The sequence below is a fragment of the Chrysemys picta genome, chromosome 1 (assembly GCF_011386835.1).
Source record: "Chrysemys picta bellii isolate R12L10 chromosome 1, ASM1138683v2, whole genome shotgun sequence".
NCBI lineage: Eukaryota > Metazoa > Chordata > Testudines > Emydidae > Chrysemys > Chrysemys picta.
Window position 1 is genome coordinate 16,244,674 of NC_088791.1, and position 24,512 is coordinate 16,269,185.

Here is a 24,512-nt window from a genome sequence, read left to right on the forward strand (position 1 = left end):
CTGAAGTGGCCCATTCCATGCCATAATATCCAGTCACCATTTGTAGTGCATTGGGGGTGCAAAATCCCCCTCTTCCTTGCCACTCCAACACTGTCCTCATACCAAACTACTGTGGGGCTTAAATAGGTCTGCTGGGGTGAATTTCACCCTGGGAAGATATGTCACTTCCTTTTTGTTCATGTTAAATTAATAGATAGCATTAAAAGAAACATGAAAATTAGCAGCTTCAGTTTTCCAGGGATGGATCCCTCCTTCCACCTATCTAACTCATCAGTATGCATATTACAGTGTCCTCTCAAACATACTGTCGGAGATCCACGCCAGATTGTTTTGAACTGTGTTATTGATGAGAAGCACAATGACAGCAGTGTCTGCCATTGTGTGTGCAATGTGTACAAAACAGCATGAGATGGAAATGAGTTCTTAGAAGTTTTATTTTTAAAAATAGGTTGGGTGCGTGGCAGCAATCTCCTAGGAAACTCATATTCGTATTATGAGAATATAATGTACGGTAATTATATATCAGATAGAATAGACTAGAAGTGGTTGTCAGATTGTTTCTCCTAACATATTCCAACAGGGAAGGTCACAAGTCTATAATAGTTAGTTATGGTTGGCTTTCTTGAAAGGGTTGCCGTACTGAGATTATTCTTCTTATGTCATTGCTCTCAGAAAAGCAAGTAATGAGGAGCTTATGGGGATTGAGAATGGCATACAGAGACTTTGACCTCTAGTTTGGCAGTAGTGACTGAGAGCCATTACTATTAGTGACTTCTGGGTGAAATGTGCATGGGTTTAAGTAGGACATATGTAACCTGCTGGTGAGTGTGTGTTAGAGATCCTGTTGGTGCCCAGTCTGCAGAGGGTGTGAGTCTGTTACAGCCCCACCAAGGGAGGCTTAGGCTACGTCCTCATTGGGGGGGCGTCGATTTAAGATACGCAAATTCAGCTACGTGAATAGCGTAGCTGAATTCGACGTATCGGAGCCAACTTACCCCGCTGTGAGGACGGCGGCAAATCGACCTCTGCGGCTCCCCCGTCGACGGCGCTTACTCCTACCTCCGCTGGTGGAGTAGAAGCGTCAATTCGGGGATCGATTGTCGCGTCCTGGCCAGACGCGATAATTCGATCCCCGAGAGATCGATTTCTACCCACCGATTCAGGCGGGTAGTGTAGACCTGCCCTTAGTTCTCTAGCTTAAGCTGTAGTGGCTCCTGCCGTTATCTTGGTTTAACTCCCGGTTGGCCAGTATGGTGACCATCACACCTAGATTTTATGCTGTCCTCTGTTCCGGGGGTGACTGTCACACAAAGTGAGTTTGTGCCCTCAAGGTGAAATTCATCTCCATGCAGAGAGCCGGCATGAGGCCTACATACCACTTAAACTCTGTTTTGAGGGTTTAAATAGGATTGAAGTGGTGCATAGGCCCTTTCCTGGCCCTTTGCACAGGGGCGAATTTCACCCTTAGTTCTGTTGTTGGCAAACAAGTGTCCGCATAACAATGAGGGACCTATATCTCAATTCACCCCTTTTCTGACCGTGTCAGCAGAGAGGCCAAAGGCTGAATCTACTGTGGAGACTGAACTACCCAATATTAGAATGAGGTGCCAAGGGCCTCCAGGAATGAGTGGGATTTCCCAGGGTGGTTTAGGCGCTGGTAGCTAATGCAGAGTTTACCTACTGTCTTCCCCTCTAAGGTCCTGGGGCAGTTATGGTCTTTCTTCCTTTCAGATAAAGGCTCTGGAAGCAGCACTGTCACCACATCATGCTGCGATTCTCTGGTGGGCTCAGATGTCACAATGACTGGCCTGCCAAGTGAGCTGACTTCCTGCTGTTTGCTGCCTTTTGCCTTTGAGTTTAACTCAGCATATGCCCCCTTATGCTCTATAATAATTACAACACAGTTGCTTGCTAACTTCAAACACAAGAGGCAGCATTGGGCAGCCAGGAACAGCCCCTGCCCTACTCCAGTCACCACCTGTGCCTTCTGGTCTGACACTTCTCTATTGGTGGGGGTCACACCAAGTTGGCTCTGTGGATCTAAGTTGTGTTGGATCACGGGCTCCCTGCTACCAGGACTCAGAACCACAGATCAGTAGAATCTGTGTTTAACGTGCCATGGTTTGAATGGAATTTGGGGTGACTTCCAATTCTTGAGGCCTTTGGGAAATTTCCTTGTAGGTCACTGTTGTTTTTGTGTAGATTGAATATATGGGCACAAAAAGTCAAAGGTATTAATATGACACAGTCACTGTCCAACATTAAACAGTATTAAACAAGGTTTAGGGTTTGGCATACAGAGACCTCCGCCTGTTCAGTACCATAGCAAACACATCATTAAAAATCTTTTAAGCCATTTATTAAAGAAACAGAAAAGAAGGTGGGGAAGGTTAAAACATTTGAATACATTTCAAAGTATTAAATAAGTCATTCACTTTAACAGCATTCCTTGTTCCTTTTCTTTTTAGCTGGAGAGAGTCTTTAGAAGGAAAAAAACACCTTGTGTCACAGTGTCTTAGGTGATGTTCTAGTGATAACTGTCCTATTTGGGGAAAAGTGAAGAAGAGAAGAAGTTAATTGAAATGGGTTGGAGCTGTCATTGCTGTTGTTTTTAAAACCAATTCTGTTTCCTAGAAGACAAAATAAGATGCACAAAGGGGAGAAGAAAAGAACAGCAAAGAAAAAATGCAGCTTCTGTCTCGGCTGTTGACTTCACTTGCAAACTCACTGCTGGAAAAACAGACACAGCACGTGGTCTTGTCAGCCACTCCAAGACCTGGCAGACTTGTACCAGCGTCAGGTTGTTTAGGGCCTTGCTTTTAGCTGCCTTTCTGGTCACAGGCTTACAGCAGTGCTGCAAAGTATTCAGTCTTGGCTGGCTAAGCCAGACTCTTATTAGACAGAAAAAGTAGAGAGAGGAGAAATAAGGTAGGGAAGGAAAAGGATCCATTTGGAGGTGGGGTGCAGATAAAGTCTCGCATCTCAGGAGGTGCTTGGGATTTAGCCAGAGCTGGTGGAGGTGGCACTGTCATCCGGGTCCCTCTCTTTGGCCTGGTCTGATCAGCACATCTCTCAAGATTATCATGAAGGTGGTCAGGAGTCCCAGGAGATGGTGCGGGTGGCAGCCATAATGGTGAAACTTGCTCCTTCCCCCTGCTCTTGTGTTTCAGTCAGACAGTTTACCAGTAGCCAGCTTTTTTCCAACCCTAGAGTCTCTTTTTGAGGACTCCAAATGGAGTGATGGTCAGAATAGCTTGTCTTCTCATTATTTTGTCCACCAGTTAGGCCTAATTTCTGACACACCAATTTGGGTTCATTGATTTCCGGTCCCATACTGCTCTTATTTACCAAGTACGATTTGAACATAGTCCTTGAGTTATATCAGTAGACCTTGTTTGGACTAATTTAGTCTTTCTGTCTCCCTTTTACATCTTTTCTCATCAACATTTACTGTTCTAGGTTATTGTGACACTTTATAAACTTTCTCACAGTTAAACTCACAATTAAGGTAAATTTGTAGGCCCAATTATTACAACACCACAGCAAACCTGGAACTACCCAATAATCTCAGGAATGGTTCTTTCAAAACAGCACTGAGGCACTCTGAGTGGTTAATATGGGGAAGTTTGTGCTGGTCCTGTACCTGTTCTGTGAATAACCAGGGATATCAGTGGAACAATTTACACGTGAACCAAGGACCAAATTCTGGTCCCATTAATGTCAATAGCAAAACTCCAATTGCACTGACTTCAATGGGAACAGGATTAGGCCCTTAGTGTACTTTAAAAAGCAAGTCAAACTTGTTGGCAGAAGTTCCAGCTTTGCTCGGTAACATGTTCCAGCTTTGCTCAGTAACTTCCCTGTACAATTGCACTGAACTAATCTTCTCCAGAATGTTTATTATTAAATGCACCCGTTACTAGGCAAACTACTCCATTAGATTTCTTAATGTTCCTCAGCTTGGACATAAAACCACAATTCGGACCCTGGAGTCAGTGAGCTGGGAAAGCAAACACCTGTTTGTTGTTGTTCTGTGAGAAGTCTGTTAAAAATGACAGGTTTCAGAGTAACAGCCGTGTTAGTCTGTATCCGCAAAAAGAAGAACAGGAGTACTTGTGGCACCTTAGAGACTAACAAATTTATTAGAGCATAAGCTTTCGTGGACTACAGCCCACTGCATCCGAAGAAGTGGGCTGTAGTCCACGAAAGCTTATGCTCTAATAAATTTGTTAGTCTCTAAGGTGCCACAAGTACTCCTGTTCTTCTTTTTGTTAAAAATGAGGCTTTTAAAAATGAGGCTGCAGCTGGAATTCTAGCTGCTGAGATTGTTAATATTAACAGAGTTTGATTCCGAACAATTACAAATTTTGCATTCTGTGGTGCTCGCTCTCTCTGTCACGTTCTCTCCTTGTTTTAACTCTAAGCTGTGATTAAGAGTGGGCAAAGATACAACATATACATCCTTCTGAGTCCAAATATTTAAAATAGATTCTCATGCCCGGCTGGATGGGTAACAACAGAATAAGAACAAGCCAATTAATGTTTCATAGCCATACAAAGGGGATATTATAAAACGGCTCAGCTGTGTGGTGCCACAGCCACGAAATGGCCTGCGTCTACAGTACTTACTTGGGTTGACGTATCATCAAATTCAGGGGGAGTTCTTCCTGAGTGCAGACTGTGGATGCAGGTCTAAAGGGCTAATTTGGAAAAGGCAGATCTTAGACGCTGAGTCTTAGCCTCAGGATCTGATTGACAAAGCTGAGTTTGTTCTTCAAAGAGGGCAAGGGTTGTGGTCTAGTGGATTAGTCATAGGTCTTGGAGACTTGCTGGACTTAATCCTAGTTATGACGTTGATTTACTATTCCTTCGCACAACTCACTTAGGACCTGGGCCTTTATCATTTCAACCAGAGCAAGCTCAGACCCTAACCTCTCATCTGTAAAATGGGGATATGTAACCAGAGACCCATTGGTGCGTCACTACTCTGTCAGAAACTCTTGTCAGGCCTGACATATTCACTACACCTCACACACTGTTGTCATAATCTGTATCTAAAAGGTGTCATGTAAGGGATCATATACAAACTGGTAACACACTGGTCTTGGAAATCATCGTGGGATGTGTATACAGGATGTCTAGAATGGGATATAAATATGTGCTAGAATTATGTTCTTAAAATGGCAAGCAATGCGTAATTCATGCCTGTTCCAGACAAAGGCATGTGATTCTGCCTGCTTGAATGTGTCTGCGATGTACATTAGGCAAGGCATGACTGAAGACAAAGAAAAGCACATTTACATACAAGATAAACAAAGCCACCAACCTAGTGCAGAGGTTCCCAAACTTTTTTTATTGCGTACCCTCTTCCAGACCTACCAGCTGACCACATACCCCATCCCTTCTCATCAGTGATACTTTGTGTGTTCTTCTTAACACTACCTGTCTTTAGCCATCTGTCCATATTTCACTGTTACAAACAGATATATTTATAGCGCGACATATACAACTGAAAAAACCTCTGACTAAGTTCTGAGCTCAGTTAGAATGTACAGTTGCTGGGCAACTGAACCCGCGCTGTACGGTGATTGGAAGTGAGGGCTTTGTACATCAGTGTCTCAGTCTCAGTGTATCTGTGTTCTCATTGGTACATCTTGCTGTAAATTAACTACCGTATTTTATATAATACATTTCCATAGTTTTAAAGTTCTGTCTGAGTAGCCTCTTATGAAAATGCAATAAATAAAATAATTAATAGATATAATCCACCATTACACAATTTCTCATGTGTACCCCCCAGAGATGTCTCGCATACCCCCAATGGCATGCGTACCATAGTTTGGGAACCCCTGACCTAGCGAGTGGGGGAGGGAGATAGCCTCTTAACAATCATGACAAGGGGTGGAGAGTGCACCCCTCCAGGAAACCTTTCTTCTTCTTGAAGGAGGGTCAGTGAATTTTGGGGGAAAGCATGGCATCTATCCCCCAGCAGAAGAGAGAGAGGCTTTGTCTGGGCTTACTTTTCAAAGAATACATTTCAAAGGTTTACTGGACTATATAAAAAAGGAGAGAGAATCACATAGGGGTCTATCACTTGGGGGATTCAAGGGGCCAGAACTCTTGAAATCACAGCAGGTTGGGTCCTTCAACCAAGCGGGTTGAAGTCTCTGGGAAGTGAGTGTAGGATAGACACCTGCTTAGGCAAAGATTGTAACTTGCTGAAGTTAAGTTTTAGTCTTAGAAGCCTAGTTTTACTTTTTGTTTGTAATTGTCTGTCTTTACTCCTCATACTTGGTATCACTTAAACCTTTGACCTTTTGTTTAGTAAACTCAGTATTGCCAATTTCAAGAGATCCAAAATCATGAGTTGGACCCCCCAAAAGTCATGAGATTTTTAAAAAGGTGCTATTATAGACTCATAGACTCATAGACTTTAAGGTCAGAAGGGACCATTATGATCATCTGGTCTGACCCCCTGCATGCTGCAGGCCACAAAACCCTTCCCTGGACTCTGCCGTTGAAGTCCCCAATCCTGTGTTTTAGTGACTTCAATCGGCAGAGACCCTCCTGCTAGTGATCCCTGCCCCATGCTGCGGAGGAAGGCGAAAAACCTCCAGAGGCTCAGCCAATTTACCCTGGAGGAAAATTCCTTCCCGACCCCAAATATGGCGATCAGTAAGACCCCGAGCATGTAGGCAAGAGTCTCTAGTCTGACCCCTGTTGGCCATTATACTATTTACGTACCATTGCTTGGTTTTCCTTGGCTACTATGTTTTACCATTAAACCATTCCCTCCATAAACTTATCTAACTTAATCTTAAAATCAGACAGGTCCGTTGCCCCCACCGTTTCCCTCGGAAGGCCGTTCCAATATTTCACCCCTCTGACGGTCAGAAACCTTCGTCTAATTTCAAGCCTGAACTTCCCCACGGCCAGTTTATATCCATTCGTTCTCGTGTCCACATTAGTACTAAGCTGGAATAGTTCCTCTCCCTCCCTTGTATTTATCCCTCTGATATATTTAAAGATAGCAATCATATCCCCCCTCAGCCTTTGCTTTGTCAGACTAAACAACCCAAGCTCCTCTAGCCTCCTATTGTGTTTCTTAGGTCAGTATCTTGATTTTTGAACTCCCCCGCCCATCCCCAGGGTGTGTGCATGTGACAGTGAGTGTCACCCGCTCTTCCACATGTATTGGATAGTGTGATTTTGGCCCCTGTTGCAGGAGCTCTCAACCCCACATCTGCCCGTCTCCTGACCAGCAATTTATCCTGTCTCCCAGTGCCCCATCAGATCTGTACCCCAGCCCCTATCATCACCACCATATCAGCACAGCCCCCCTATTTCAACGCCCACTGCCCTCAGCTCACTCTCCTAGCACTCACCCCATCTGCTCAGAATCCACCATCATACAGCCCCTCCCCCCACTTCAACCCCCCTGCAGCCTCCAGGCCATAGTTCAGCCCTCCCGGCCTCACCTCTGCTGCTTTTAGGGTTCTTCACCCTTCCCAGGCTTGGGGGGGGCTGCAGTGGGAGCCTCTCTCCCACTTTCCAGGCTGGCAGGGGAGCCCCTTCTCACAGGGCTGATGGTGGGAGCCCCTCTTCCTGGGACTGACAGCAGGAGAGTGCAAGCAGGAGCTCCCACCGTCAGCCCTGCGAGGACAAGGGAGGCTGATAGCGGGAGCCTGGCCATCTGGGTTTGACAGCGGGAACCCTGCTGCCCAAGGCTGTCAGCAATTTCTAAGTAAAATCAAGCCTCACTCATGATTTATTTATTTCCCCGTGGATACCATCTGATTGTTTTTTAATTGCCCCAGCTGTTTTGGACAATGAATCATTGCCCACCAGACCATTTCTCACATGAAAAGCACCATGTCAAGAAGGGGAAAAAGCATGATGTTTTTAATTGATGTAATCTGCTTTACATGATCAGACAGGATCACCAGAAAACAGATGTGCTGTAATACATGTCCGGTATCTGAGTGTCTTAATTGGGAGAGAGATTTGGAAAACAGTTATGCCGATCAGTTATGCCTCTTTAAAGGTTTGAGTTTAGCATTCAAAACAGAGAGGTTACTTCTTTGCCAGCTTGCTCCTACCAGATAAGCCCTAGGAGATGATGAGCTCCTTTTGTCTTATAAGATGACAGAGAAAAACACTTTGTGATCACTTTGGAGAGAAAATAAACTGCTTAGTAGTTCATTTCTGATGAGTATAATGGAGAAAAAGCTCAATGCTGAGAGCTGTTTGTACAGCCTTTGATTCAGGATAATGCTAATGCAATTATGCCGCAAGGGAAATAGATGTAATGGGTCTTTAAAGATAACACTTGGCTTTTTAATAGAGGTAAAGATTAATCATAAAGGGGGGCAGTTCAGGAAGGAGGGCTGAAATAAGGGAGGCATGACAGTATTGGGTCAGTTTTGTTTATCCCCTTATAACTTTGTCTTGGAAGAAGACATATGGCATCCTATTAAAATTTGCACACAACAGGTAACTGAGGATGATGAGTTGATACCAAACTTCGCGGGGTCTCTGGACAGGGTACACAGCCCTTTAGAGGGAGTGCATGGGAAGACAAACTGCTAGCAGATTAAGGGATCTGAGGTGAGATTTGAGACCACAAAACAAGGGAGTTATTTTGGATTTCCACCTTGGTGACTAATGTGGGATAACCAATTAAAGTGGGATTTCTACGTGCAACGTCTGCTACTAATCAATGATCTCAGAATTTCCCCCATGATTGAATGTATATCCTGGAAAAAAAGAGTTTGGTTTGGGGTATGATGAAGGCACACACACACACACACACACACACACACACACACACACACACACACACAAAACAAGGTAAACTAAGCTGCTCTTTTCCAGTTGAACAGCTCAACAATAGGGCTGTCCCAAAGTGTACCCTCAGATCTGGCCTTCAGAACCCTAAAAACGGGCGAGAGCTGTTCTTTCATTATAACTGTGTGATGAGGGCAAAGCTGATCAGATATTTGTTGGGCAGAAACAATAATCAGTTTCTATTAATCTGTCATATAAGATACAAGTACAGGACAATATTAGGTGCTGATTGCATATATTTGTATTACTTGTTATTAAAGGTGCCTGTTGATGCAGATAGATTAAGCTAACCGTGATCTAGATCAAGAGAGCTTTAATTTTAACTGACTGGTGGCCTGGACTCGGAGGGTGAGATGAATGTCTGGAACAGCTTTCCAAATGGGAGACAGATCGGGTGTAATGGTTAGATCAGAGGACTGGGAGTCAGAACTTCAGGTTCTGTCCTCAACTCTATGTGCCTTACTCACTCCATCTGTAAAATGGGGATAATGATACCTTTGTGAAGGTCTTTGAAACTCTCAAATGAAAGCTGCTATGTAAGTACAGAGCATTATTATTGCAATATATTTTAGATCACATAGGACTTCACAGTGTGCTGCACACCATGGTGCGCACCCAGACTATCATGTGACAGAACTCAGATCTTTCTGCTCCAAAACCACAGGCTACTATCTCTTGAACTAAAAAAGAAACACCTCTGCCTGTCAGCAGTAGAAGGCTTACGATAAACATCTGAACAGTTCGGAATCTCTCCAGTAGACGGTAGCAGCACACATGAGCATGTATGTACGCATGCGCGCGCACACACACACACACACACACACACACAGAGACATTCACTCTCTCTTCCTATCCATTACATTCTAAGTACTAAAGCAGCAGTAGAATACACTGACACACCATATAGTAGTCCCTTAAAAAGTGTGAGGAAATATGGAGAAATGTGCAAGAAAATTTCCAGAAGTGGTATCCTCCCAAGGAAAAGGCTTGAGAAATGTGAGGTTCTACAGACTTTCCTGACAGCTCCCACTGCTCCTCAGTGGATGGCACTCGAGGAGTGATATTCACAAAAGTGTTGGAAAATAATATTACAACCTTCAAATAATACTTGATATTTTCTAGAATGTTTCCTAGCATATGAGATTTGATCCATTGGGAGAGGGGAAAAGACACTCTTTTTGTCAGTGAACACAGCTATTCACATGATGACATTTTGTAATGAGCAAAATAGCAAATATTCTTGCATGTGGAAATTTTTTTTTTTTTTTTTGCAAACAGACAGTTTTTCCGTTTTCATAGCAAAACAGCATTCGTGTAGTCAGATGCAGGGCGTTGTACTTTTATTTATTTTTTTGGTCTGTAAAAAATTATAATCCATGAAAGGGTTAATTCCTTAGTTTGTAAATTCTTTGGGATCAAGAGTGTCTTTTTGTTCTGTGTTTGCACAGCTCCTAGCACAGTGAGGTGATGGTCTGTGACAGAGGCTCCCAGGTGATCTTCCAGTATAAATAATCAATAATAACAAGAATAATTAATAGGAGAAGTTGCTAGGTAAGTGTCCTGCCCTCAGGGTACAACCAGCCAAAGAGAGCTTGTTCTGATGATGTAAGGCTTGTCATTTAGTATATTACCTAGCCCTGGTGTGGGTGGGGTTCTGGGAGAACAGATTTCTTCTGCTAAGAGAACTGCACCACTCTCTAGCCTCTCACGGAGCTGAATCTTTTTCAGTTTTGAACATTTACTGCAGCTAAACCCCTAGATGTTCTTTATGAAAAGCTTGCTGTGATCTATATGTTATGGCTTCTCTCACGTCAGTACATTAAGGGCCAGTTAGAGCCTCTCTCTCCCTTAGTGCTTTTGCCCTGGAGATAACCAGTGGTCCCTGAGTGCTGGGAGTAGGAACACTAGCATTGCAGGCAATGATGAACTCCCCTTTGGGGTGTATGTCTGGGTGGGTTGGGGCTGTGATCCAAGCTCCCTCTGCTGCTGCACATTGGCATATGCCGGAGGCCCGGGCTCCCCTTTTTCCTAAGATGTAGCATGACACGCCTGTGGGTATGTTCCACATGGAGTCTATGCTATGTCTACACTGCAGTTAGACACCTGTGGCTGGCCCCTGCCAGCTGACTCAGGCTCACAGGGCTGAGGGGCTGTTTAACTGCAGTGTAGAAGTTCTGGACTTTCTCTGTTCTAGGCAGACACAATGCCTCTAGCTATCACTGCTTAGGTGGCACATCTCACCTTCCTCCCTCCCTCCACCTATGTGGCTCTGTCTCTAGGAGCTTTAATTAAGCCCTTTTCATGGATTTTTTTCCCCCCAAACAGCCACCAATTAACAGCTTAGATTATCTGGCTAATCACTGTGACAATTTCCTGTGTTAAAATGAGGGCATCTCTGATGGCTGTGTTTGCAGTTTGCTAAGTGTTGAGCACCGAGGCATATATTTGAACTGTCAGTTCATTGGTTTCATTTCTGTCCAGCTGATTTACATAACTCTGGGAATTTCCTTATCTGTGAGGACCAATGCTGGGTTTGCTGCTAAGCTCTGACAACAGGAGAAAAAAGTCTCTTGTGCTGCTGACCCATCCCATTTAATAGCTCCCTTCAGAATCCCAAATGTCTTTCATTTATACGCTGAGAAAAGAGGGATGATGATGTCTAAAATTTTGCACTTTTTGTTGGCACCTTTTAAAAGAATCCTCTTGGTTGAGAGCTGGAAGGTGGCTAAGGGGAATTGTTGGACACGAGATACGGAGCCTTTGCTACTGTAAGGATCTGAGTTCCTGTATGGGTCGCCAGCAGGGTGCAAACTGGGGATTTTCAACACTGGAGCACAAACTAAAGGCGTGACTCCATTAGCTCATAGTAGTAGTAGGCAGATATCCTCTAGCAGACCAGTAGAGGGAGACATGACACAGACTTTGCCAGTATGCTACTCTCCCACATTAAAACATGGCGGTGTGGGGGGAACCCTGGCGTCATGATGCATTAGTCCTGCAATAGCCTGGGAAATTAAATATGACAAACTCTGTTAAGGCAGTGTTAGGGTTGCAGTTTTAAGACCAAAAATTACCAGGAAGCGCTAAAGTTCAGTGGTCTACAACAGTGTGAACTTGCCCACTCATCTGTATTGCATATCCGTAGTATATTCTACTTGTCTCTTCCCTATGTAATATCTAATGTAATACAATGACAGCATGTGTTAGCGTATTAAATTCTATATTGATTAGGAAGGAAGGATGATCAGAGGGAGGTTATGAAGAGAAATACGTTAAAGATTATGAGGCACTCTGATACTATGGTAATACAATAGTATCTCACATAGGAGGAAGCAAAAAGCTCAGATAGAAAACTTAACTTTAGTGTTTGTTTAAATACTAAGAATATCCATTTTCTCTTTATAAATTTGTCAGTGAATGGAGTGTTCCTGAATCTGGGGGACAGATGGGATTTCTAGTGCCAAGCATAATGCAGCAGTCAATCTGCAAACATCCTTACACGGCTGTATCTGCATTGCACGTCAGTCCTCGCCTGCAATATCCCGGCTTTTCCAGTGCTCGATTGCTGTAGAATAGAGATGTATTCATTGCAGAACTGTGTGGTGACTGTGCATACAAGTCCCATGTATTTGTTGGAGCCTCTTTTAGGGTGAATTGCAAAGGCTTGATATGTTCCCAAATCAGTAAATCTTGTGCAGATTTCAACCATCATGACAATAGCACTTTTCATTTGCAGATTATTGTACAAATAACTTTTCTAGCAAGGTATTATCACCTTCCTCTCCCAATAGATGGAGCAAAGAAGGCAGAGAAGTTAAGAGACTTCACAAACTACAGTGAGTCCGTAGCAGAGGATTAGAACACTGGAGTTCCTGATTCTTAACTCCTTGTTCAGTTCACTAGGCCATATATCCTAGTGGGAAAATAAGACAAGAATATATTTTAGAGCAGAAACCATCAAGGCCTCATTTCCTTTCCTGGCAAGTCCCGAGTTCAGTATTTGGTGTGTGTGGACTGCAGCAGTTTGATGAAAGCAATGCAGGAAAAAGCTCCCTGCTTTATTTTAGTTGTGTGCAATGTACCAACTATTGCATGGGGGAGAACACAAACGTTTAACCATGCTAAGAAAGTTTCACATTATGCTTTACAATGCATTTGTAATTAATATAATATATTCTGTTAGGGTGAAACTTACCCCAGAGCAAAGGGCTAGTTTTCAGTATCAATTCTGTCTTCAGTGTTGCTGCAGTTTCCTAGTGTAATAAAACCTTTTTCCTGCTAACAAGGAGGTATCTTCTGGTTTTCAGTTGTTCTGCAGGAGGTGAATCAGGTAGAGTTAAGGATGTTAGGGTGATCTTACCTGTGCATTTCCATAGTTTCAAACATTTTTGTTATTGCTTACAACCTTAAATTTGAATTTCCTGGCTTTCTAACAAACGTTCTTTTGTTAAACTACAGCCTTCTTCCAAAGAGCTTTCCTCCGACATGTATTTTCAACCATACCTCCAACTGAATTAAGTTTTTTTTGTCTGGGAACTTAAAATATCGAAGATTTGAAACAAAAAGAAATCACAGACTAAAATAAACATTAGAATTCTTATAACTCATTGTGGTGACAAAGACTGTCAAAACACTAATCTATAATTGTAGCTAATAGTACAACAAAATGGGAGATGGATCCAAACAAATCCAATCTCTTCTTATGACTGTTTAAGATGGAAATTTTGCGATACTGCATTTTCATGGGGTTCTTTGCCAGCATGGAACATACTGGAGCAAGAAAACCAGGCAGTTTTTGCAAAGGCTATAAAACCTCATGTTTCAGGGCATAAGGCAACCTCTATCTAATGGGGGATAGGAAGAAACTTTCCTTGGGAGCAAGTTATTATTTTTGATAGTAGGGTAACATAGAGGCCCTGGCTGAGATCAAGGCCCCATTTTGCTAGGTGCTCTGCAAACACATAGAAGATGCAGTGCCCTGAGGATCTTTCAGTCTTAAAGTACAAGGATGGAAGAGCTGCAAAGAGACTAGCTCATGATCACACAGGAAGTGAGTGGCAGAGTTATAGAACCTAGGTATCCTTAGCCCTACGGCAGTGCCCTACGCTTTAGGCCACCCCACCGCCCAGGTTAACCCCATACCTGACTACTATAGAGTTTTGCACTTTCTTCAGCGGCAGCTGATACTGGCCACTGGAGGCTACAGGAGTAGCTGGACCAGTGGCCTAATTCAGTATGGCAACTCTCATGTTCCCGTGTACTTTTAGGTGGTGTGGGAAAGGAGCCTGGATATCAGCAGAGAAATGTAATCTATTTTATTGTTTAAATAATATTGCAATACTTTTTACCGTGAACAAAACGAACCCCCTAAAATGTGGAGCTTCACTGGGGAACCGGCTCTGTGTCTGCAGAGAGGAATGGCAGTGATGCAGGAAAGAACCACTTGCTTCATCAGCAGTGCAGTGAAGAATAACATTGACCCTTGCCCTTGTTATTCAGTTGTCCATTAGGCAAACAGCAACAGCATTTTTAAGTAAGCCTAACAGCATTGTCCGTTGTCTGGAACACGTAATAACAGCGTGGTGAGTGAGAGGGTTTTTTTAAATTTGTGATAGATGGTCTGCATGGGAAAACAAGCAGCACAGCTGTGTTGTGCAATAGAAGTCAGGGAGAGAGGGAACATTGTGAGTGACGTTACTAAAGCAACACTGGAGCAAATTTCTCCTAGTGTTATGTTAGAGCAGGGGCAAGTAACCTCTGGCACGTGTGCCAAAGGCGGGACGCAAGCTGATTTTCAGTGGCACTCACCTGCCCGGGTCCCGGCCACCTGTCCGGGGGGCTCTGCATTTTAATTTAATTTTAAATGAAGCTTCTTAAACATTTTAAAAACCTTATTTACTTTACATGCAACAATAGTTTAGTTCTATATTATAGACTTATAGAAAGAGACCTTCTAAAAACGTTAAAATGTATTACGGGCACGCGAAACCTTAAATTAGAGTGAATAAATGAAGACTCGGCACACCACTTCTGAAAGATTGCCGACCCCTGTGTTAGAGACTAATATGGCCCACTAGGTATAATGCAAAATTTTCAAACTTGGGTGGCTAACTTTAAGCAAGCGCCAACTTTGAAATTTTTGGCTTTAACTCATAAGGTATGATTCTGCAGTGCTTTTTCAGGCAAAATGCCCTTTAACTTCAAAGACTAGAGTTGGGCTTGGAGCACGTCCTCTCATCCAAATAACCATGAACTTTAGGGAACTTTGGAGCCAAGTCCAGGTCTGAATTTGGCAGTGTGGGTCCCTTTCTACACAGACCCACAACTTTGTGACCAAAAATTTTACTTTCAGTTATTAGTTTTGTGTTGGTTTTGGTGGTGTGCGTGGGGGAGGAAAATGATAATGGGCATTAAGTCAGTTGTGGAACCAGCAACAGAACCTGACTCCTGCTTCCTGCTCTGACCAGTAAACCACACAGTCTCTTAGCTGATAAGAGGTGACAGTATGATCAGCTAGCACCTTAGGGCACCTTAGGGCATGCCAGAGCTTACCTGTTATGAAAGTGCCTGTGAAGGCTTTTCCTATTTATTTGTGTCGGTGTGTTTGGTGATTTAAACTCAGGGCATGTCTTCACTAGCAACATGAGGGACGTAGCTACCAGCGCTGGTGCAGTGTCTACACTGGCACTTTACATTGCTGAAACTTGCAGTGCTCGGGGGGGTGTTTCACACCCGAGCGAGAAAGTTGCAGTGCTGTAAAGTACAAGTGTAGACATGCCCTTAGCCTGCCTGTGGAGAATCCAGGAAGAGAGAAACAACAATCTGTGGTTGTTTAAGATCTTTTTATGAAATGGCTTACTGTTGTTTGGTCAATTTCACATCTCAGAGGACTCTTCACACTGGAAACGGTGTATTTCCTCACCGTTAGTGCTCGCTGATTACTTTCCATAGCATGGCTAGGGTAAAGTACACAGCAAAACCTAACTGTATCATAATTAAGATCGTTAGCTATATAGAACCTGACGATGTGAAATCTGCTGCATGGCTACTGTTGATTTAATATGACAGAGCACCTGCTAATGCAGTGGAAAACTGTTCAATGTGTAAATTTCAGTGAATGGAAAATATATGTTTTATTCCTTCATTGGCTGTTTGGTTGATAGGGTCCGTATTTGTATTTTTTGTGGCAATGAAGCACATTGAGATACTATGGCAAATGCACTCTGCCATAAGTAAAAAACAAAACAAAACAGGAGTACTTGTGGCACCTTAGAGACTAACAAATTTGTTAGTCTCTAAGGTGCCACAAGTACTCCTGGTTTTTTTTTGAGGATACAGACTAACACGGCTGCTACCCTGAAATCTGCCATAAGTGCATTTCATTCATTTTATCTCAGGATTTGAATTTTCATATTTAAATCACAGTTTGAACAAATACTAGAGAAATGTGGAAGGGCAAAGATTCTTGCACCTTAATACATCTTTATATGCACTACAGTTTAATATTGTAGCTATTGTTTTCTATTAGAAAACTGGCAAAGATGGATTCCATTTGGATGCAATTACAACGTGTTCTAACAAAGTTCTTGAAACCCTAATCTGTGCTTGTAACTCTATATTAACGAGAGTAATTAGGATGGGAAATGATACAAACAAATTCAAATGATAGAAGATGGTCGTCTTGTGGGATGCTGCATGGTCCAATGGTTTTAGACGGTGATAGGGTATCAAGACTCCTTGACTGTCTTCCAAAGTTTGGTCACTGGCTTTGTGATGTTGTGCAAGTCACTTAACCCCTCTGTGCTTCTGTTATACCCTTTTTTGAAACATGTATTAAAAACGTATCTAGATCACAGAAGCATTTTGTGGCTTAGTTAGAGGTTTGCAAAGACCCAAACTCCTAGGATGAAAAACTGCATGGCCAAGACTTCTAAAAATAGGAGCCCAAAATTCAGCTCCTAAGGCCATATTTAGGCAGCTAAAAAGGGGGTCTGATTTTGCAGAAGAGCTGGGTACCCACCAGCTCCCATTGATTTTCACTTTTGAAAATCACTTTCCGTATTTATCTAATATACTATATTAATTATAGATGTAGGCTGGGATTTTCCAAGATGCTTAAAAGTTTTGGAGGCTTGGGTGGGATTTTTGTAAATTGCTAATGGATTTAGGAGTAGTAAATATGCTTCTAATTCCCTTAGGCACTCTGAAAGTCTCACTCTTCGCTATTTCCCATTTAAGGGAATTGGGCATCCAAATCACTTAGTAGCTTTAAAATCTCAGCACCTAGGTGCCTAACTTTAGTCTAATGTTTTTTAAATCTTGGCCTATCTGTGCAAAATACCCTTTTATTGTTAAGCTTGTCGCTGTCTTTCGTTGCCCCCGTGGTTACATCCTCTTCCTAACCAGTGATGCCACTTTTGGGGCTGTGGGGCCCCAAAGGAGAGGCGGTTGTAGGTGCCCACCATTGCTGGAAGTTGTCACTCTCTGGGAATACTTTTCACCACCAAAGGCTGCATGAATCTAGCCCTATGTTTGTTCAACACTCGCAACGTGAAAAGTGGTCTATGAGTGCCAAAAGCTGTCATTCATCGAGGATGGTCCCATTTTGTCCTTCTAATGAAAACAACCATTAAAGAAATAGGGTGTTAATCATAATGAGTAGAACTCTAATTTCCCAGAAAACATTCAATGGGCAATAAATTCACATCCAGGGTTGGGTACAACTTCTGTGCCCAGAGCCTTGCCAGTAAACGGAGGAGGAAATACATTAAAGTTTTTATGGCAGCTGAAACCCAGGCATTTCCTAGAGTAGCGCCTACTGACAAGAAACATAGAGGCTGGGCCTTCATTTATTTAATTGTTTTAGAACAGTAATAAACTTGAGCTCAAAATGGAAGCTTTCTTTAGTTTTACAGCACCTTAAATGTATACAGCACTGCACAATAGGTAAAACGAGCTTCATGGATAAGAGATCCCTTCCTTGAAGCACTTACAGGCTAAAGACAAGAGACTGCTGTGATACACAACCAAACACATGCAGAGCACAGGGTTGATTGTATGCATCAAAAACCTCCGGGAACAGGACCTGAGGAGTTCTTTGGAGGAAAAGGAGGATGCTTGGGGCCAGTCCTATGAGTGAGAGGCTGAGCACCCTCATTGCCGACAGAAGTCGATGGGAATTGAAGGTTCTCAGCAGCTAGCTGAATCAGGACATGTGTGATCATTGACTAGGCTGTCCTAAGCATTAGGGTTGGCTTAAAGAATAATTTCATTCATTAAATAATTACAAGTATTCAGGCATAATGAAATCACTGCATAGGTCTTTCAAAATCCTATTGCCCTGCTTGGTTCTTTATTGCACAAGCTGTTAGATACTATGTGTCTGAGCCCCAGAATGCAGTGCGTTGGTTCCACGGAGTGCTGAAAAGGTATTATCTAACCACAGAAGCACTCAGCAGAAGTCAGTGAGGTAACCCTGTTTGTAGAAATGCGCAAGTCAGATCAGAATTTGGGCCCATTGTTTAGTGAAAGCTCGCTGGAACACCATGCTATCCCTTGCTTAAAAGGTCACTTCTGCATGTAGGCAAAATTTACAACATGCACTTTGCAGCAGTCCCAATAATCTATTCTTAACTTCCTGTTATAGTTTCCTTATTTCTTACTATTAACTACAAAAGCCTTTCTATGTAAACGGAAGCATTCTCTTTCCTAATCACCATGCTCCTGCTATTCCTGGATTCATTTATCCATTCATGCAATGATTCATTCAGTTCTTTTACATCCATGGGAGCAACTGTGAGGTCACAAATGCTTGACTGTGTCATCAGATCTATGAATCATGAAGGAAGAACCTGGCCATGAAAAGGAAAAGCTTATGTTTATTCACAGACACTTACATAACCAGCAACCCTGGGAAATGAAAAGTCCGAGAAAATTCATGGCAGTTTAATGGGGTTGTGATCAAATATTAACATTTTAAGAGCTTGCTGGAGCATGGCTGTGGTTCGTTCAGGCTGCTAGTGACTTGTCTTTTTATGGAGTGCCATGTGGCTGGCAGAATAATCTACTGATTGAAGGAAAACATATCCTGGTTCTTTTTATTTTATATAAAGATGATAATGCAGCTGTATGACCTTAGGCTGTGATCTTGTCAGATAAGCAATTGGCTGTGAGACCTATAGGGCAAACCAAGGTGCTGCAGGAAATGTTTTTTGATTAGCCGTACCGTAGGAATTGCCATTCTGAACCAGAACCAATGTTCATCTAGTGCAATATCCTGTCTCTGACCAGTACCAGGTACTTCAGAAGAAGATATAAGAGATGTACGTTAAAGGTGAGCTTCCCCACCCCCACCACACACTCTTGGAAGTTAGTGGTTGGCTAGTACCCTCAAACATATATATCCTTCATAAATTTTCTCCTATCTGATGTAACTGTGGATGTTCATATTATTCATGTACATGCCTGATCCTGTTTTGAATCCTCTTACGCGCTTTGCTTCAGTGATCTCTTGTGGCTGTTTGTTCCAAGGGTTAGTTTTACATTGCGTAAAAAGACTCATTAGCTATTCTTCTTCTCCATCTGAAGCAGGATTGAATAAATGTTGCTGGGGCACACTGGGCTGCTGGATGTGCCATCTTTCAAGGGAGATTTACAGCTCTGGTCCTGACCTCTGGTGATCCTTTCAGATCCCATAGCACTTTTAACAATAATTGGGAAGTTATTCCAAGTGTCTTGGCCAAGGATCACTAAGTCCTTATGACCATTTATGAACGAGGCCTCCTAAAACCCCAGAGAGTGAAGTATTACTATAGGTGGGAAATTTAGGCAGAAGATGCTAAGTGACTTACCTGAAGTCACATGTTAAGTCAGTGGCAAAACCAGGAATAGAATTTTGGCGGTTCTAGGTTCCAGACCTGTGCTTATACTACTTTGATTGTAAACCCCTTGGGCAAGGACTTTTCTGTTTCTTCTTTGTTTGTACAGTTCCTAGCACAATGGGGTCCCAGTCCATGCCTAAGCTTTTAGGTGCTGTGGTAATACAAATAATAATCATAATCATAATCATAGAACATGATTTTCTATTAAAACTGTCCATTTGCTCAGTAAGTCTTGGCAACAGGAATATGCCATGAATGTTAACATATGCATAGTTTATAAAGCAAATGAATGATGCTATGTGTAAAATGTTGTTCTTGATAACAAAAATGGATATAGCAGCTTTCATAGATCTATATCCACACTTGAAGTACAGGTACAGAAAGGATATATTTTGAAACCAATCTTTTCCTTCTTTCAGGGGTGCATTTTCTGAAGTAGTTTTGGCTGAAGAGAGGGCTAGTGGAAAACTATTTGCAGTCAAGTGCATCCCCAAGAAAGCACTGAAGGGGAAGGAAAGCAGCATAGAGAATGAAATTGCAGTCCTGAGAAAGTAAGTATTGAATACACGCATCCCCTTCTACGGTTTGAATTGGCGCGTTTGTCCGCTCTGTGGAGCAGGAAGGGCTGTGGTCAGTGAACGAGAATTGTGATTTGTAAATGTGACTGAGTTGCTCAGCTTACTGCAGGTGGTTGGGAACATCTGGGCATAAACTGTGCCCATTTAGGGCCCAATCCTTGCATTTTTCACACACAGTCCAAACTCCTACGGACTCTGATGGGAGGTTTCGGTGTGCAAAGACTGCAGGATCAGGCCCCAAGTCTTGATCATTTATAAGGTACACATTGATAATCATTTCAGCAGTGTGCAACTAAACCAATCCCAAACCTTCAGATGAGAAGTGCCACAACCATGCTAAAGACACAGATAGCAAGACTGAAAGATTGGGGCAAAAGGGCAAACTCAGTCACTCTCAGGCAAACCATCCCAGTAGCTGAATGGGTCCATTCCCATGGAGTGAAGTGGATGGGGCTCCATGGGGCCTCAGGGGTCTGCCTCTTTTGCAAGATCAAGGCTTAAATTAGACCCCCTACAACAAAAACACGTAGGGTTCAGGCACAAGAGTGGGGGGGGGGGGCTGCCCCAAAGAGGAGATTGGTAAGGGAAGGTTGAGAGAAAGCATTGTGTTTTAAGGAGCGAGTTGCAGAACAGGTTGTTGATATAACCATAGGTCTCAAACCTGGTCCCGCAAGGTTTATTGGAACAGTCACACTCCAGCACTCTACCTGGCAGCATGCTGACAATGGCTTACCTGAGACCCATGAAACCCAGCCCCAGTGTGAGCCTTTGCCCCTAAGGTCCAGTTGGCATAGTCCCAGAGTAGCTATTTGGCCCCCTGGCCCTGCCTAAGCCAGCAGTAGGATCAGGAAACTGTCTGAACAACTAGGCTCTGCCTTGCTCTAGACTCTGTGCCTTGTGCTACCTGCTCCTGCTTCTCCTGCTTGATTTCCTGGTATCTCAACCCAGCTTGACTCCTGGCATATGACTTGTGGTTCCCGACCTCCAGTTCGTCTCCTGTCCCTTACCGCTGGTATCCTGACCCGGCCTGATTATGGAGTTCATGCCTCGTGGTTCTGATCTCATTTGTCACCTGCTTCTGACCTCCTGGTCTCCTCACCCAGCCAACTCCTGTCTTGTGACTGTGGACTCTGGCTCTGACTATTAGGTCTTGCTGCCCACGACCTGGCTGTGACAGTTGTGTATTGTTGCCAAGCAACAAAGCTCATCTGCTGTTTAGTGGCCACATCCAGGCAACAGGGGCCAGCAGCACAATCAGGCAGCCTAGAGTAGATGTTGCTTCGATGGAACCATCCACCGATGTTTACATCTTGGTACGAGACTGGTAATTTTCCTACAGTAATGATGGCTTTGCATAAACCTTGACCCCAGGAATGCAGAGCAGACAAATCATTTGGGGTCATTTATTGCTTCTGTTTTGTAAAGTATTTCTCCGATTTTCTGACAAAGCACTTCTTGAGAGAAGAGAAGGCAGCAGCACAGGCTACACCATTCTAACTGCAATGGCAAAGTAGCATGTGGATGAAAAATGCCTTATTTGTCATACAGTTAGATCCACTTGGTCTGCTGCCCACTCAGTGGCAGATTTAAAGTTAGTGGGGCCCTATGCTCAGCTTCATTTTTGGGGCCCCTCCTTGGGACCCGGCCAAGAAAAAGAACATTCTCTCTTATCTCCCCTCCACCCCCGTAGTTCATTCTTTTTTTCTTCATCCTCCTTCTATAAGTAATAGGAAGTAAATGAAAATAAAGTGAGGTACCTTGATTGTTTTTGTAGTCTAACTTATTTTTCCACAGACCACTTGAAAATCGCTGAGGGTCTCGGCGGACCACTTAATATTGTTTGTACCATTGTTGTACTGTTGGCTAACTATTGTAAAGTGCTTTAGATAAGAGCGCTTTATACAAAAAATATAAAAAAGCTTTGGGGTGCGGGGTCTGGCCAGGAGTTCGGGTGCGGGAGGGGCTCAGGGCTGGGGGAGGGGGTTGCGGTGTGGAGCACTTACCTGGGGCAGCTCCCGTTTGGTGCGAGGGGTGCAGGTGGGGATGTGGGAGAGGGTGCAGGAGTCAGGACTGGGAGTGTGTGGGGGTGCAGGAGTCAGGGAGGGCAGGGGTTTGGGGTGCAGGGTCTGGGAGGGAGTTAGGGTGCAGGAGGGGGCCCCGCCTTTGCTCCGCCCTGCCCGATTCCACCTCCTTCCCCAAGGCTACGCCCCTGCCTCTTCTCCGCCTCCTCCCCCGAGGGCGCTGTGGCCCTGCTCCTCCCTCTCCCTCAACCTGAGTGCCAGCAAACAACTGTTTGGCAGTGGGGGAAGTGCTGGGATGGACGGGGAGGGGCAGGAACGCTGCACGCTCTGGTGAGGAGGCGGGGGGAGTTTGGTTGTTGGTGAGTGCGGAGCCTGCAGCAGGAGCCTCAGGAGACAGCAGGACCAATCTTTTACCCTCGCATCTGCCCAGCCCTGGGGCCCCCTGTCATTGGGGGGCCCTGTGCCAGGGCACCCTGTGTTTCACTGTAAATCCACCTCTGTGCTCACTGCACATTAGGAGTTTGCTGCAAAGAGAAAGACGTGTTCATTTTTATCTCTTAATGTCTCCTACTTAGTTGTTGCTAATACAACCTTAGGAGGTCTCTGTATTTATTCTGAAAATAGATTCACTTTGTTAATGTCCCAGTATTGAATTTGTGTGTGGCACCAGGGAAACACTGATTTTTTCTTTTTTTTTAAAACCCTTCTGTTCACAATTGACGAGGGGGTGGGAAATCAGCCTCTTTCACTGTTCAAACAGACACTCCAAATGAATTCTCTATTTGATAGGCAGATATTAGACATAGCTTTATACATGGTTGGGCGGATCCTGAGCCGCGGTTGCTAGGCTGCCAAGGTATCTCTACTTGTCCTGCTTTTGCTTCTGGTGAGCTTAATGCCTAGAGTAATGGTTAGTGTGTATGTTGTCTAATTACTGGTTGGAGTGCCAGAGCCTTGGGCTGATTTAAAAGACCGTAAGGATTGGTGGTAGCCCTTACCCAGCTGTCTGATCCTGAGAATGGTGCATGACTGTAGGAGGTGATAGAGATTCACCCCCATTCTATGAGAGAGAAGTATAGAGCTTACTAGGAGTAGATGCGGCGATCGCATATTAATAGATTCTATGGCCAGAAGGGACCATTGTGCTCATGTAGTCTGACCTCCTGCATAACACTGGCCATGGAACTTCCCCAAAATAATTCCTGTTTGAACGAGAGCTTATCTTTCAGAAAAAGCATCTCATGTGAACAGGGGCGGCTCTATGTATTTTGCTGCCCCAAGCACGGCAGTCAGGCAGCTTTCGGCGGCATGCCTGTGGGAGGTCCACCGGTCCCATGCCTTCCCCTGCCGTTGAATTACCGCCGAAAGCCGCGGGACCGGCGGACCTCCTGCAGGCATGCCGCTGAAGGCAGCCTGACTGCCGCCCTCACGGCGACTGGCAGGCCGCCCCCCGCGGCTTGCTGCCCCAGGCACACGCTTGGTGTGCTGGTGCCTGGAGCCGCCCCTGCATGTGAATATGCAGACCTCTTTGGATCCCAGTCCTTCCCCTTGTCCTTGCACTGTCCCCATGGAGGTTGCTAATGCCATTAGCTTTCACGGGAGAAGAGAAAGGGCCACTCTAATTGTAGCACAAGCAGAATATTTGTGACCTCTTTGGGGAAGAGTCTCTGGCCAGGAGTTCTGTCTTCCCCCTCCCTGTGCCCGATCTGCAAAGGATGAGAGTCTGTTGCAGCCCCAGGTAGAGAGCGTTACCTCAAACTGTGGCAGCCCATTCTTTTAGTCCCCAGTGCAAGTCCCCAGTGGCTTGGCCAAGAGTAGCATCCATCACATAAGGAAACCACCCAAACTATTTACAGTCCTGTAGTGACAGAGGCATGGGCGGGGGGAAGGGGGGTTCACCTGAGAGCTAGGAGATGACACTGAGGAGGCACTCAGCACTCACGGGACTGCCCTGACTCCATGATATGGGGGTTGGTTCCTCACAACTGATAGGCAACCATAGGAAATCTGAGAGGGGCAATGTGTGACAACACTCTTCGCTGGATGACAGCTGCCAGGAGACAAGGCCCCTTGAGGATGAACAACCCAATCCCCACCCAGTCAAATGTAGGAGGGAGAAGACAGAACTCCTGGCCAGTGGGTTACACTTACCCCATTGCTCCAGAGGAGGTTTGTCTGCACCTCCC

General features: G+C 44.2%; 1 protein-coding gene across 2 annotated transcripts in view; it reads left to right on the plus strand.

Moving 5' to 3' along the window:
• The window catches only part of CAMK1D (calcium/calmodulin dependent protein kinase ID), a 361,868-nt gene that overhangs the window by 133,729 nt on the left and 203,627 nt on the right, over positions 1 to 24,512 (plus strand). For both annotated transcript variants that reach the window (XR_010589338.1, XM_065552488.1), the window contains exon 2: positions 20,147 to 20,278. Coding sequence is in view for 1 of the 2 variants with exons in the window: in XM_065552488.1 (XP_065408560.1) it covers positions 20,147 to 20,278 (132 nt within the window). In the remaining variant the exon portion in view is untranslated. The remainder of the gene's footprint in view (positions 1 to 20,146; positions 20,279 to 24,512) is intronic.